The sequence below is a fragment of the Clinocottus analis genome, unplaced genomic scaffold, assembly GCF_023055335.1.
Source record: "Clinocottus analis isolate CAN_PGR_092001 unplaced genomic scaffold, fCliAna1.0.p SCAF_3, whole genome shotgun sequence".
NCBI lineage: Eukaryota > Metazoa > Chordata > Actinopteri > Perciformes > Cottidae > Clinocottus > Clinocottus analis.
Window position 1 is genome coordinate 23058538 of NW_027176042.1, and position 14532 is coordinate 23073069.

General features: G+C 46.9%; 2 protein-coding genes across 3 annotated transcripts; one reads left to right on the plus strand and one right to left on the minus strand.

Annotated features, from left to right (window-relative positions):
* Positions 1–861: 861 nt before the first annotated feature.
* Positions 862–14088, minus strand: LOC137795834 (potassium voltage-gated channel subfamily KQT member 2). Of its 2 annotated transcripts, none has more exons than XM_068593335.1 (19): positions 13894–14088; positions 12491–12638; positions 11812–11851; positions 11348–11474; positions 10466–10641; positions 10144–10269; positions 9943–10053; positions 9742–9837; positions 9533–9627; positions 9352–9420; positions 9018–9047; positions 8540–8619; positions 7288–7470; positions 6702–6749; positions 3981–4089; positions 2954–3085; positions 2722–2842; positions 2434–2615; positions 862–2335 (listed from the first exon to the last, which is right to left on the minus strand). In XM_068593335.1, the coding sequence occupies exons 1-19, from the start codon at positions 14018–14020 to the stop codon at positions 1741–1743; spliced, it is 2595 nt and encodes an 864-aa protein (XP_068449436.1). In that variant the 5' UTR covers positions 14021–14088; the 3' UTR covers positions 862–1740. The 2 variants fall into 2 exon arrangements, with proteins under 2 accessions (XP_068449436.1, XP_068449434.1); XM_068593333.1 differs by having other exon boundaries at positions 11812–11902.
* Positions 4567–6519, plus strand: LOC137795835 (nuclear factor 7, brain-like). Its single transcript, XM_068593336.1, has one exon. It carries the CDS (start codon positions 4685–4687, stop codon positions 6110–6112), a length of 1428 nt encoding a protein of 475 aa, XP_068449437.1. The 5' UTR covers positions 4567–4684; the 3' UTR covers positions 6113–6519.
* Positions 14089–14532: the final 444 nt, after the last annotated feature.

The following is a 14532-nucleotide window of genomic DNA, read 5'->3' on the forward strand; positions in this document are numbered from 1 at the left end:
TTTTATGTGACTTTTAGATAAAACTAATCTTAATCATAACATGATGCTTCTAGGTGGCTAGGAATATGAAAAAAGTACACAGACATACAGATGTTCGCACATGAAAAGATCACCTTCAAAGGTCCCCAGGTCACTCCACACGCTCTCATGTTTAATCTAAACTCATAAAAGTGAGATGTTGCAGCAGCTGTGACAGGTTTGATAATCAGAGGTGATCACGTGTATTTATTTATATATTTTTTTCATCAGTGTGTCTACTCGAGCAGTCATAAATATTAAATATACTCCCAATAAAACTTCTCTGACAAAATCTGTTTATTTTAGCCGACGGCCATGAGAACAAAAGTATCCCCTTCAAAATAAAAGCACAGGATTCTTTTGTTAAAATGTTTTGTGTCTCAAAGTACAAACTGACAGAAACAACAGTGAACATTAATTTACTCTGGTCGTGTTGTTTCGTGAAAGTTAAGTCAACTTTAAAGACGTGATATTATTGATCATATTGATCATCTGATCCCTTTTAAGGTGAAACGCATATGCTGGCCCACAGAGCCCCGCCCCTTTTATGACGTCATCAGAAAAGCGGGAAACAGTTTGTTACGTTCAGTTCTGATTGAGAAGAGACTCACAGACATACACGGTAAGATTTACCTTCTTCACGTAGCTGAGACTTCACCTGAGGACAGTTACAGGAGGGAGTACTACAAGTACTGCAGTATAAAGTACTACAGTACTACAAGTATTTCTACCTGCTGAAATTCTGATCCTTGGTGGTGGGCCGGTCTTGATATTGGTTGCAGACCTGAGACTTGAAAGGTAACAAAAGACTAAAAACTGTTCATCAGTTTTGTTGTGGCTAAATGTTTTTAATTAATATTGAAATACAATCAAACAGGCAACGTTCTGTACAAAGATAGTTTTTCATCCAAAACAAAATGTCTAAATCCTGTTCTCGATGGTTGAGCACAACAATGGCGTCCATAGTGTTTCCACCATCGGACACCCAAGTGGACGGTCGGACGATTAACAGACGAACATTCTTTATTTGAATAATGAATAGTTTAAGTTTTACTTCTGGGGAAAAAGAAGAAAAAACAAAATGTTCTGACATTCAAACAAACGACTACGTTGAAGCGAGTCGACAGACAGCTGGTCGGTGTCTCTTTCGTGAGCCAATCAGAGGAGAGCCGATCGATCAGCCGATCACGTAAACTCACCAACATCCGTCCTACAAACTGTAAAGTTCCCACCTCATATCTGACGCAGTAAAAGAGACTCTTATTTTGGTGGTTTTGACCTATTTTGGTTTCCTGAAGTGAGACGGATGTGTTCGTCTCCGCGATCAAACACTCCTCAGTATTTAATCGTTTACATTCCTGTCGCTGGGTTCAAACCTGTTGGGATTCATTCATGAATATGAGTCATGAATTAAAAGCCAGTTGGGGATCATTAGATTACATATGCATACTGATGATGTCATGACACCACGTGGGACAAATTAACCAGCCAATCGGTGAACAAATCGATGAGCGTGAGAACAAACTTTTGCTTTACAGGTTAAAATATTCGCATGAAGAAAACCAGCGTGACACCCCGTGATTTGTGCCGCTCACAGTCCCCATGATGCATCACTCTTCAGACTGGCGGCTTGACTTGTATCAGTTTCACGTCCCAGTTTCATAGTTTTTTCATTTGGGTCGTGACTTCAGCTGGTTTCGCTCTGGTTCACTACCTCGGGCTCTACTTGGTTTCGGCACAGGTCCGGTCCGAGTGCGGCGAGGGGGCACAGAGCTCCGAGTCAGAGTCCGACTCTCCCTCTGCGATGTACGACCGGACGGTGGCACAGGCTCCTCCTCCTCCTTCTCGTCCCTGAGGGGTGGAGGAGTAGAAGCCATTGTTGAGGAAGTCCAGGTTCTCTCTGGACTGGGAGATGGAGAAGCCGCTGAAGGAGCGCTGCAGCTCCTCGTGGTCCACAGACGGGAAGGAGGCGTCACTGTCCTGCTTCACCTCCTCTCCTCCTCCTCCGGGTCTCTCTGCCCCCCCTCGGTCTCCGGCGCTGTGCCGGTTCGATCGGTTCCCGCCGTGCCTCTCTCCGGCCGGAGGAGGCGGGAGTCGAACCAGCGACCCGTCCCCCAGTGGACTCGGGGTGTGGCCGTGGCTGCGGTGGGGAAGGCCCGGGGGCGGGGCCTGCTGGTGGAGCTGGGAGCTGATTGGCTGCCAGGAGGTGGAAGGCGGGCAGGTCGGGGCGTTGCCGTTCCTGTGTCCGGTGGAGCTGCTGGACCGGACCATCTTGGTCACGGAGCGGCTCTTCTCGATGCGGTCGCCAGGCAACGCCCTGCACAACACGTAAACGACACATTAACAAAACAAAAAGGTCAACATGTCCTTTATGTGTACTGGTTATGTGGTTTCCCAGTAAGAGTAGACACTGACTGTGGGATCTTGGAGGTGGACTGGCTCTTCTCCGGTTGGTCCACCGGGCTGTGGTAGGGCGGGGCCGGGTCCGGCTCCGGCTCCTTGGGTCCAAAGTAGGCGTCGGTCTCGGCCTGCGGGATTCCCATTCGCTGGATGTAGATGTTCACCAGGAAGTCCAACTTTCTCTCCATGGACAGGACCTGGGGGAGCGAGACCGGCAGAGGACGTCAAACGGATTCAACACTGAAGCTGCAGCACAAGCCGGACGGGCTCTTGGGAGACGGACTCTGGTTTGCCGTCGGTTACCTGCTTCTCCACCTTCCCCAGCCGCCCCATCATGCTAGGATCCTCGGGAAGCTCCTCGTTGGTCGTTTTGGGACGGTCCTTGTCTGCGATCGGCGTCCCTCTGCCGACTATCTGATCCACCCTGCCAATCAGGAGTCAGAACAGTGATCTCACGCAGTGACCTCTGTGAAGAGAACTGTGGAGGTGAAGTATGCATACTTCAAATATTCACTCCAGGGGTCAGAGGTCTTACCTGGACTGGAGGTTCTTGATGCGGGCGAGCATGTCCAAGTGTCCGGCCGAATACTGCTCGATCACATCCATTACATCATAGGGACGAAGACTCTCTTTAACCTTCCTCTTAGACACCATGAAGCGCATTATACTGAGAGAGAGAGAGAGAGAGAGAGAGAGAGAGAGAGAGAGAGAGAGAGAGAGAGATGTCACCATCAACCTCGGTACAGTACTGATGTAGTCCAGTGGCTCTATATTCCTCTCACAGAGCTACAGAGTCTTCTGACGATGGCTCCGGACCAGGAGGTGACTCCTCTGGTTGTATAGAAGTCTATGCTTCATGTGTTAAAGCTGCATTCTCTCTCCTGACCACCAGGGGGCGACTCCTCTGGTTGTATAGAAGTCTATGCTTCATGTGTTAAAGCTGCATTCTCTCTCCTGACCACCAGGGGGTAAGTCAAAACCAGGATACACAGACCCAGAGACAAAGTGCACACACACATTACCTTTAATGTAGTGTGTGTGAGCTGAGGGCTGTTTGGTTTGAAGCTTTAGAGCTCAACCACAATCTAGTAAATTATCTTCACAGAACTTTAACTTTAAATAACAAACAGGGGAGGAGCTACAGGAGGAATAAACAACACAATATATATATATATATATATATATATATATATATATATATATATATATATATATATATATATGCGATGATAATATCTAAAGAAGAAGAAGGAGGAGGAGGAGGTCTTATCAAACAACATGACAGAGGAACTTTACTATCCGACAACCAAAACAGTGAAACAACAGAAAACAATGAAGCTAACTGAAGGTCAGACTAACTGCTCTTACCCAACAGCTGACGATGACCTTTGACCCTGGGGTGAGCACAAATAACAATGAATAAAAAAAAACAACGTGAATAGAAAGCAGAATGAGTTCAGTGCAAACTAACCAGCAAATAAACCATAAACTGAGCAAAGTGATGAATGATGCGCAGATCAAAACTGATAAATGAATGAAAATAAACAGGAAACAGTTCACACCAGATGGCTCTGATGGCGACCTTTAACCCCCGGGTCAGATCCTGGGGGACGAATTCACAGTGGCAGCTCTTGTTGTCATCGGCCATGTCTTCTCCTGGCAGGCTGGCATCTGAGACGACAACAACAACAACAACAACATCAACATCATCATCATCATCTCACAGGTCATTTCTCATTTCGTGCATCCTCGTCTCCTCTAGTGTGTGACCCTAAACATTGATATCTCTCTCTCACACATACTGTTTGTTTTTTTTAATTTAATGAGCTCCATGAAGGTGGAAACATTCCTCCCGCAGATGAAATGAGGTAAAACCTGTTAACCGGTGAGCTGTAGAGGTGTGGAGGTGTTTGTGGAATGAAACACACCTCTGTGTTACAGGTGAAGCGTTTAGCAGAGGAGGAGTCACAAAGCTCCGCCCCTCACCTGACTCACCTGAGACAAACAGTTTGTGCTTCTTCTTCTTCACTAAAGAGACACACAGACTGAAAGAGAGACGATCAGATTCACCTTCACACCAAACTAACAACTTCCTCTGAGTGAGTTCAGCTGCAGGAGAGGAAAGAGGAACACTACAACACTGCTGCTTCAACCTGCTGACACTCCACACACTGAACGTGAGTTTGACTCCACACAGTGAAGTTATAGAGGAGGAGGGAGCCATGACTCATGTACTTTCTGTGTTTCAGCTTCACTCAGAGACAACATGGTTTCCAGATCAAAGGAAGATCTCTGCTGTCCGGTCTGTCATGAAGTCTTTAGAGATCCTGTTGTTCTGTCATGTAGCCACAGCTTCTGTAAAGACTGTCTGAAAAGATGGTGGAGAAAGAAACCAAGTCAGGAGTGTCCAGTTTGTAAGAGAAGATCTTCAAGGTCAGATCCACCTTGTAACCTGGCGTTAAAGAACCTGTGTGAGTCCTTCTTACTGGAGAGAGACCAGAGAGCTCCAGAGACTCTCTGCAGTCTGCACTCTAAGAAACTCAGACTCTTCTGTCTGGACCATCAGCAGCCAGTGTGTCTCGTCTGCAGAGACTCAGAGAAACACACCGACCACAGATTCAGACCCATCGATGAAGCTGCTCCACAACTCAGGAAGAAGCTTCAGGAAACTCTGGAGCCCTTCAAGGAGAAGTTAAAGGTCTTTGAAGAAGTTAAAGTGAAGTCTGATCAAACAGCAGAACACATGAAGGTCCAGGCCCGACGCACAGAGAGGAAGATTCAGGATCAGTTCAAGAAGCTTCACCAGTTTCTAGAGGAGGAAGAGGAGGCCAGGATGGCTGCACTGAGGGAGGAAGAGGAGCAGAAGAGTCAGATGATGAAGGAGGAGGTGGAGGCTCTGAGCAGAGAGATAGCAGCTCTTTCAGACACAGTCAGAGCCACAGAGGACGAGCTGAGAGCTGAAGACGTCTCGTTCCTCAACAACTACAAGGCTGCAGTGGAACGAGTCCAGCAGCACCCCCTGCTGGAGGATCCACAGCTGCTCTCAGGAACTCTGATAGACGAGGCCAAACACCTGGGCAACCTGACCTTCAACATCTGGAACAAGATGAAGGACCTGGTCTCCTACACTCCTGTGGTTCTGGACCCAAACACTGCTGATCCAGACCTCATCCTGTCTGAAGATCTGACCAGTGTGAGAGGAGGAGAGAGACAGAAGCTTCCTGATAATCCAGACAGGTTTGATAAATACTGTTCTGTTCTGGGCTCTGAGGGATTTAACTCTGGGACTCACAGCTGGGATGTCGAGGTAGGAGACGGTAAATACTGGAGACTGGGTGTGTTAGCAGAGTCTGTCCAGAGGAAGGGATGCATAGAGTCTGGATTATGGAGAATAGGGTTCTTTAATGATAAATACACATCATGTTCACCATCAGCATTCACTGATCTCGTCGTGCAGAAGAAGCCTCAGAGGATCAGAGTGAATCTGGACTGGAACAGAGGAAAGCTGTCGTTCTCTGATCCTGATACTAACACACACATACACACCTTCACACACACTTTCACTGAGAAGATGTTTCCATACATTAGCTCTGTGGATAAAGTGAAGATATCTCCACTGAAGGTCCGTGTGTCGGTGGAACAGAACAGTTGGAGAAGAAGAGAAAAGTTTAGCTGCACTGTACAAACCTGTTAAAGGGCTCTGTGTGTGTTTGTGTATTAGTGTGGATAAGAGTCTATTAGCGAGTGTTACTGTGTGTGTAGAAGCCATTATATGATTTGTGTTTGATCTGTTTGTTTGGTTGGTTATGTTTTTGATGACGTGCACGCCAGGGGGCGTTAACATTACATGAATGTCACCTGAGTGGAGCCAGGCATGTTTTTGGTTCAGAGTGCGGAAAGGCAACCTATTTTTAACCTCACACACACACACACACATGAACTAAGGACCGCATTAAGACGGCACTAAAGATGCGTTAAGATATATCGCCCCTTTGAGAGGAATTTAAGGACATAGTGTTTTTTTTCTGTTCAATAAGAGTTTTCATTTATTTTCTGCTTCATAATGAAAGTATTTAAAGAAACACCATGAAGAGCTTGTTAATCTACCGACCGCCTCTACAGTGTGTGTCAGTGTGTATAAGTGTGTTTTATCCTGTGCTAGTGTGCGATAAAGTGTTCGTTACTGTGTGTTAGTGTATAATACTGTATAATACTGTCTGTTAGTAGGTATTAGTGTACATTATTGTGTATTAGAGTGTGTATTGGTGTGTGTGTGTGCTAACCTGGGGAGCTCTTCTGTCTGAACTCTTCGTTCTGCATCTCTATCAACACTGCAGGAGGAGAGAGAGGTGACAAACTCATCATCATCACCTTCATCATTATTATATATATATGTATGTATTCTGACTTGCAGTGAGGATCATAATGTATTCATAATAATGAAAAGTATTACACACTGGACTTGAACATAAATACATTTATTTGCAGAGATCTTAATAAAACTAACAATGTCTGACTCATGTGTATGTATAACAGATATGTACATATGTTGATAAATATGTTGCGTTAATGGTGCAACACAACCATCAACAGCAGAAAACCCGTCCTGTTCCTCTTAGTATAACTTAAATCATTAAATACCACAGCATGTGATGTTTTATGTCACTTTTAGATGAAACTAATCTTAATCATAACATGATGCTTCTAGGTGGCTGAGAATATGAAAGAAAGTACACAGACATACAGATGTTCGCTCATGAAAAGATCAGTGGTTGAGTAAGTAATTGAAAGCTGGGGAAAAGACTGTAAAGTATAAAATAAAACACGTGGGCTGCAGGAGTTGTGGCGTGCAGGCGGATCGTTCCTTACCTTCAGAGTTCTGGCGTGAGGCCGCCCCTCGGATCCTGAAGGCCTGCCTGGTTCTGCTGCGTTCTCCGAAGCTCCAGCTCTTGGGAACCTTGCTGGGACTCTCCTCCGGGTTGGGCTCCGTGCCGGGGGACCCTCGCGGGGCCTGGACGCTCCCCAGTCCTCCAGGAGTAACACCTGGGCCGACTGCGAGGGGGGCGGGGGGAACCGGTAGAGATAGGTAAGTAAGGAATGAAAAGAAGGAAGACAAGAATGAGAAGCACCAGAAGCAGTCTGACTCCGGAGCGGATCCGCCCTCAGGTCGGGGGATCCGCCCTGCAGACTCAGTTCGGGCAAACCACCAATCACGATCATGAGGTATGTCTCCGCCCTCCTACTCAGTAAAGTGTTAGGTAAGTGTTGGATATGTATTGGTTGCTACTGTCGAATTATGGCTTGTGTTGGTAATATCGCTGTTTGAATACATCTAATATATTATCAGCGGAGTCAGTTTGCTATCTGTTTGTGTGGTTAATGTCAGCAGTCGAAGCGGTTCCTCCAGCAGCCTGGAGGTTCATCCTGTCTGGTTAAAGACTTGGTAAACTGGTAGATTATCTCGTCTTTTACTGGTTGATGGGAATAAGAACCTGCAGACTGCTGAGTCTCAACAGATCAAACTGAACCAAAGACCTGCCTGTGGTTGTTTCTCTGTTCATTCAACTCAAAAAGCCCCTCGAAAAGGTACCAAATGCAGAAAATAACAGATATGAGTCCACTGTCTTCATGTGTTTTCCCATTGTAAACTGTGAAATGGTCCGAGAATGTTCCTAAACTTGAACAATGATTACACGAAAACTGCTAGCTATCAAGAAATGCCCAATTGGGCATATAAACTCCAGACTTTTGGTAATATTTTAAACTTTAAATAACTTCTCTACGTTAAATCATGGCCGAGTCACTATGGGCACAAAGATGAGGGTTTTTTTTTTTGCTCTCTTCACGACAAAACCCCATTCAAATGAATGGAACCATTTCTCATTGTTTTTTGCATTTTCCAGGGAAACGGCTAGTCGAATCTCTTTGAAAAGTCATAGCACAGATTCCCGATGCGAGCCGCACATTTTGATGTATTTTGACGCATGCGCTGGCAACATCGCGGGAGCAGATAATCGCCAAAGTTCTGTGGGATTATGAGTGTTAAACACCGCAGGAGAACAAGCAGACTGAATAAACTCATTGTTCCCTTCGAACTCAAGACTTTGGCTCGATTACCCACCATGCTGAGGTGAACCTTTTCCTTTGGTCACTGAACTCCGGGGAGACGAGAAGACCCTCTCCTTCAGACTGACCTTCTGACTGCAGAGAGACAGTCAAACAGACAGACAGACAGTTTTATTTGGATCAAAAGGTTTCGGCATACAGAGCCAATGTTCAATGCTAAATTGTCTTTGAATGTGCTTTCTCTCTCCTGACCACCAGGGGGCGACTCCTCTGGTTGTATAGAAGTCTATGCTTCATGTGTTAAAGCTGCATTCTCTCTCCTGACCACGAGGGGGGCGACTCCTCTGGTTGTATAGAAGTCTATGCTTCATGTGTTAAAGCTGCATTCTCTCTCCTGACCACCAGGGGGCGCTTTGGGGGCGGGGCTACAAGGTGATTGACAGGTCGACACCAGAACAAAACCTGCTCAAAGGCGCATATCTTTAATTGGTAATAACAGTTTTATTAACAGGTGTTTAGAAGTGTACACTGACCTGGGAGACTGTTCAGGCTGGACATCCTTCCTGCAGACAGATAGAGAGAGTTATTATTATTATCCATCAAATACATTGGAATTATATGATAATCCTGACTTCCTGACTATTAAATATCAACAATACATTTATTTCTGCAATTTACATAGAAGAATACTGCAGTAGTAGTAGTAGTAGTGTGTGTACTGGTGGTTTAGTGGAACGCAGTCGCCCATGAATACAAAATGAGAGCACTTCAATGTGTCATGTATTGTTGTACTTTCATATATTTTAATTAAGTCATCTTCATCAGGTAAAAGCAGGGGACAACCGATGGTCACTAAACTTTTCGGACCTGAACGAGAGTCCTGATTTATTCTTGAGGTTCCTCAATAAATCCAACTGATTGAGAGGAGGGATCAACCTGGAGACACACACACAAACACACACACGCACACGCACACACACACACAGAATTGTTACCGATGATAAGCAACACTACCCTACAGAAGGCGGTGCATCAGGTGCGGCCTCACCTGTACATGGGGACAGAGACGGTCCTCTCGTAATAATCCCACGTTGAGTTCAGATCCGTTCGGGTCAGATTAGTGGAGTAAACTCTCCACGCCGCCTGAAGACACACGGACAGGACGATGAGAAGAGATGGGATGAGATTATAATCCATTTGTGGGTTATTGTGAGGTAATCCATCAGTAGTGGATGGGAGGATGAGGAGGAGGATCACCTGGATTAGGGCAGCGGCTGGGTTTCGTCTCTTCTCAAAATGTTTCTGGCGATGCTGCTCCTGAACCTTCAGAGCGAAACCAGAACCCAGAATCCCCTGAGAGAGAGAGAGAGAGGGGGGGAGACAGGAGGGAGACAGGAGGTGAGCTGAGAGGAGGATCACCTGCGTCAGGTGAACTCAGGTGAACTCTCGGGGACTCACAGCCGGCAGAGCGAAGAAGGAGACTCCGATCAGCGTGAAGGTCGCGGCCAGCAGGCGTCCGTTCCACGTGATGGGGAACTTGTCTCCGTAGCCGATGGTGGTCAAGGTGATCTGACGGACACGGACACGGACCAATCAGAGACGAGGCTCCTCTGGCCGTGCTGTGACATCCTCACAGTGTGTGTCTGTGTGTGTTCTCACCAGTCCCCACCAGAGGGCGTCTGCATACGTCTCAAACTGCTCGTTGTCCTCTTTTTCAGCCAAATAAACCAGGAAGCTGGCCAGGATGAGACACAGGAAGCCGATGTACCACGCAGTGATCAACTCCTGAGGGAGTTGGAGGGAAGGGGGAGGGGTGGAGGCAGGGGCGAGAAAGAGAGAGAGAGAGAGTCACACAGTAATTAGTAGCTGTGATCAATACGCTTCAGAATCAATGAAACCATCAGGACTTGAGACGATGCCAATGACTCAACACTGCTGACGCAACAGTGAAAGCAGTTGAAGTGGAGGCGTCCCAGCTCACCTTGCTGTGGGCGTAGACCACCGAGCCCAGCAGCTTCCAGGTTCCTCCCCGCCGGTCCATCCTGATCATCCGCAGAATCTGAAGGAAACGAAGCGACCTGATGGCTGAAGTGGCGAAGACGTTCCCCTGAGTCCCGGCAGCCAACACCGAGATGGAGGCGATCAGCACCATGATGTCTGCAGACAGAGAAAGAGTTATAGTCTGAGGGGAATGAAGTGGAGTTATAGTGTGAGGGTGATGAAGTGGTGTTATAGTCAGAGGGTAACGAAGTGGGGTTATAGTCTGAGGGACATGAAGTGGTGTTAGTCTGAAAGTAAAGAAGTGGTGTTATAGTCTGAGGGTAATGAAGTGGTGTTATAGTCTGAGGGTAACGAAGTGGAGTTATAGTCTGAGGGAAATGAAGTGGTGTTAGTCTGAAAGTAAAGAAGTGGTGTTATAGTCTGAGGGTAATAAAGTGTTGTTATAGACTGAGGGTAATGAAGTGGTGTCATAGTCTGAGGGTAAATGAAGTGTTATAGTCAGAGTAAATTAAGTCTAGTTGAAATCTGAGAGTAATGAAGTGTTGTTAAAGTCTGAAGGTAAAGAGGTGGTGTCATAGTCTGAGAGTAATGAAGTGTTGTTTCAGTCTGAAGGTAAAGAAGTGTTGTTGTAATGAAGTGTTGTTTCAGTCTGAGGGTAATAAAGTGTTGTGTAAACAAGAGTAGTTGAAGTCTGAGGGTAAATGAAGTGTTGTTATGGTCTGAGGGTAAATGAAGTGTTGTTATGGTCTGAGGGTAAATGAAGTGTTGTTATAGTCTGAGGGTACATGAAGTGTTAGGCGTTAAGCTCGTCCAATCATAGGCTCTGATTTGTGTTTTCTTCGGTTGAACTCAACAGACTCACCGATGACACAGAAAGGTTTTCTGGCGAATTTGAGCCGTCCTCTCCATCCTCGGTACCGGCAGCAGCAGCCGGCGGCCCAGATCCTCACGATGTACTCCACCCCGAACACCACGATGGTCACCACTTCCTGTTGCGCAACACCACAACGTCAGAGACCAAAGCTTGTGCTCGATCACTACTTCCTGCGTCTGCCTTCACAATAAATACCGCCATAAGTTCCATTTAGTCAAGTTGCCGAAACGCTCTGAGGGGAATTTAAGTTGATTCTGATGGGCAGCAACGTATATGTTGCTGTCATCATGATTTAAAATGACGAGTTTATAAAATATCATCAAGCTACGGAAACTCAGAGGGACACGAGCGCCTAAAAATATCAGCGCATAATGTGTTCAGCTGTGGCTCTCTGATCAAGGGAGATGACTGAAGTGTGTATTTTTAACGCCACGTGGTCACATGGAGTTTACCAGGATGTAGAGAGCGTCCTCTGAAGACTTCTCGTACTCTCTGATGGTGGAGAACACGGACAGAACCAGACAGGAGAACACTAGCACGAACCTGAACAGAGAACACACATCAGAAACACACACACGCGCGTATGGATACTGATCTCAGATTTGTGTTACGATGGAGAGGGGAAGATTGACACTGTGACACCTGATCCTCCGAGCAGACTGTAGTTGTATTTATTTTAATATATATACACCGTAAAATTCGGTTACAAGCCGCTACTGCCTTCAGTGAGTGTCCCCGCTGTAGCCAGCTAGCGCTGCTGCTATCTCCACGCTAGCTCCCCGCTGTAGCCAGCTAGCGCTGCTGCTATCCCTCCACTAGCTCTCCGCTGTAGCCAGCTAGCGCTGCTGCTAGCTCCCCGCTGTTGCTGCTGTTACTGCCCGCGTCCCCGCTGCCCGAGTCGGGCGTCGAGCTCGGGGCTGGTCCCGCTACCTTCGGTGGTCGTCGGGGAGCTAGCAGAGAGCTAGCAGCAGTGCCAGTTGGCTACAGCGGGGAGCTAGCAGGGACACCCACCGAAGGTAATAGCAGCTTGTAACCCAACTTTTATGGTATATATGAAAGTATATATATATAGAAAATATACATATATGAATATATATGTGCAGAAAGACAGGTGTAAAGACAGGTACTTACACGTATGCGTGGTAGATGAAGGCCCATCCTCGAGGTCTCTCCAGGACGTTGTACAGGAAGTTCTGCAGTCGCCTGTAGAGGGCGTTTCTCTTCGGAGGCCTCTTTGCTCCAGAGACGCTGCGCAGCCGGCGAGGACCCTCCTCCCCACCTGCACACAGGTAAACACTCACTGATTCACACTTATACAAACTAGAGCTATAGAGCCGCCCCCCTGGTAGTCAGGAGAGAGAATGCAGCATGAAGAATAGGCTTCTATACAACCAGAGGAGTCGCCCCCTGGTGGTCAGTAGAGAGGTGTCTGATTGGTCCAATCAGCGACATCACCTCTGCGCTTCAGGATTGTGAGAAGTGTAGTACTTCTCCATGACATCATAATTAAAAACATGGTTTTCTACTCATCAAAAATAGCACAAATTTACACTTGCAGAACTGTGGAGCTCCATGTTGGGGCAGAGAGGGATCCTTGAATCAGTAAAACTTTACAGAGACCAAGGAACAGGTCCCTAATTTCATTCATTAAAAATGTATGCTGGTCATAAATCTCCAAAACTAACGCGTGCCTCAAGGCGCAAACCTGCCAATGAATATAATGAACAGCCTCTACGTGTCCTGCTTTGATTGATGACTGCTTGTGCAACATGTCCAGCAGAAGGAGACCTGGACAATCTCCTAATCCCTGATATTCTCTCTCTGCCTGAGAGACGCAATGTTGTTCTTTTCCACTTTTTATTTTCCTGAACATCTTCGCTCACCTCGTTGTGTCTTCCCCTCTTTATATTTATTTTGATATTCTCTCTTGTTTTCCTTTTTGCAATGCTTGCTGGTGTTGTTATGTTATAGGATGGAAGTGGAAGGATTCGTGGGGGAAATGAAAATATGAAGAAAAAAAAATGTTAAAAAAAAAGAAAATTGATGTATTTTCTGATTTTTCTGATTGACACAAAATACTTTGACTTCTCTACAGTTTCACTTCTACTACTTTTGTACACACACGTGAGAGTATGTGAGCTGCAGAAGTCAAATGTGGACAGACTAAAAAACTGCGAACACACAGAACAATCCGTCATCACGCGGGACAGTAAACATCTGTTTAGTAATCAACTTCCACACGCACGCACGAGAGTCATCAGCCAATCACGTGCAAGCACCGCGTCTGACGTGCAGACAGTAAATATTAATTCATGTCTCTTCATTTAAATATCATTGGGATGAAATCTGTAACCATGAAACAGAACCGGGAAAGAAAAAACACACACACACACAGTTCACGGTTAATGTCTGCGTACGAGCCGGCAGGTGTTGTGTGTGTGTGTGTGTGTGTGTGTGTGTGTGTGTGTGTGTGTGTGTGTGTGTGTGTGTGTGTGTGTGTGTGTGTGTGTGCGTGTGTGCGTGCGTGCGTGTACCTGCTATGAGCAGAGCTCCGTCCCTGCTGGACTCGGTCCCCCCGGCCTCCAGACCCACGAAGCCCACCTTCTTCTGGTCGGCCTGCGCCCCGGGGAACACGCCGCCGTTCCGGGATTTCTGCACCATCTTCCCGCACGGAGGGACCGGCGCAGAGCTACTGGGACCCCGCAGACAGAGCGCCGAGGACGGCCACGCCGCGCAGGAGCATCGCGGAGGATAGAGGAGGGAGAGGAGGGAGAGGAGGAGAGAGAGAGGAAGGAGGAGAATAATACCCGCAGAGAAAGACGAGCATCTGATTGGCTGACCAGCAGATTTTTTTCTCTCTCCCTCCCTCCCTCCCCCCACCCTCCGTCCTCCCCTCCTCTCACGACTTCACGCACAAAGAGGAAGTGGCGTGACGTCACCGCCGGTTATTGATCATCTCTGCTCATTACCGCGGTAACAGGATGAGGAGAGGAGGAGGAGGAGGAGGAGAAGGAGGAGGTTGTAATTGGCTCACATGTGTGACAGATATATTCAACATGTGATTTTGGGCAAATTGTATTCTGCCGATGAAACTTTCTGACCAATAAGAGACCCTTTGAATCGATGACATCATACCAGAGGACCAATCAGAGACATGCAGAGACCACTGAGGT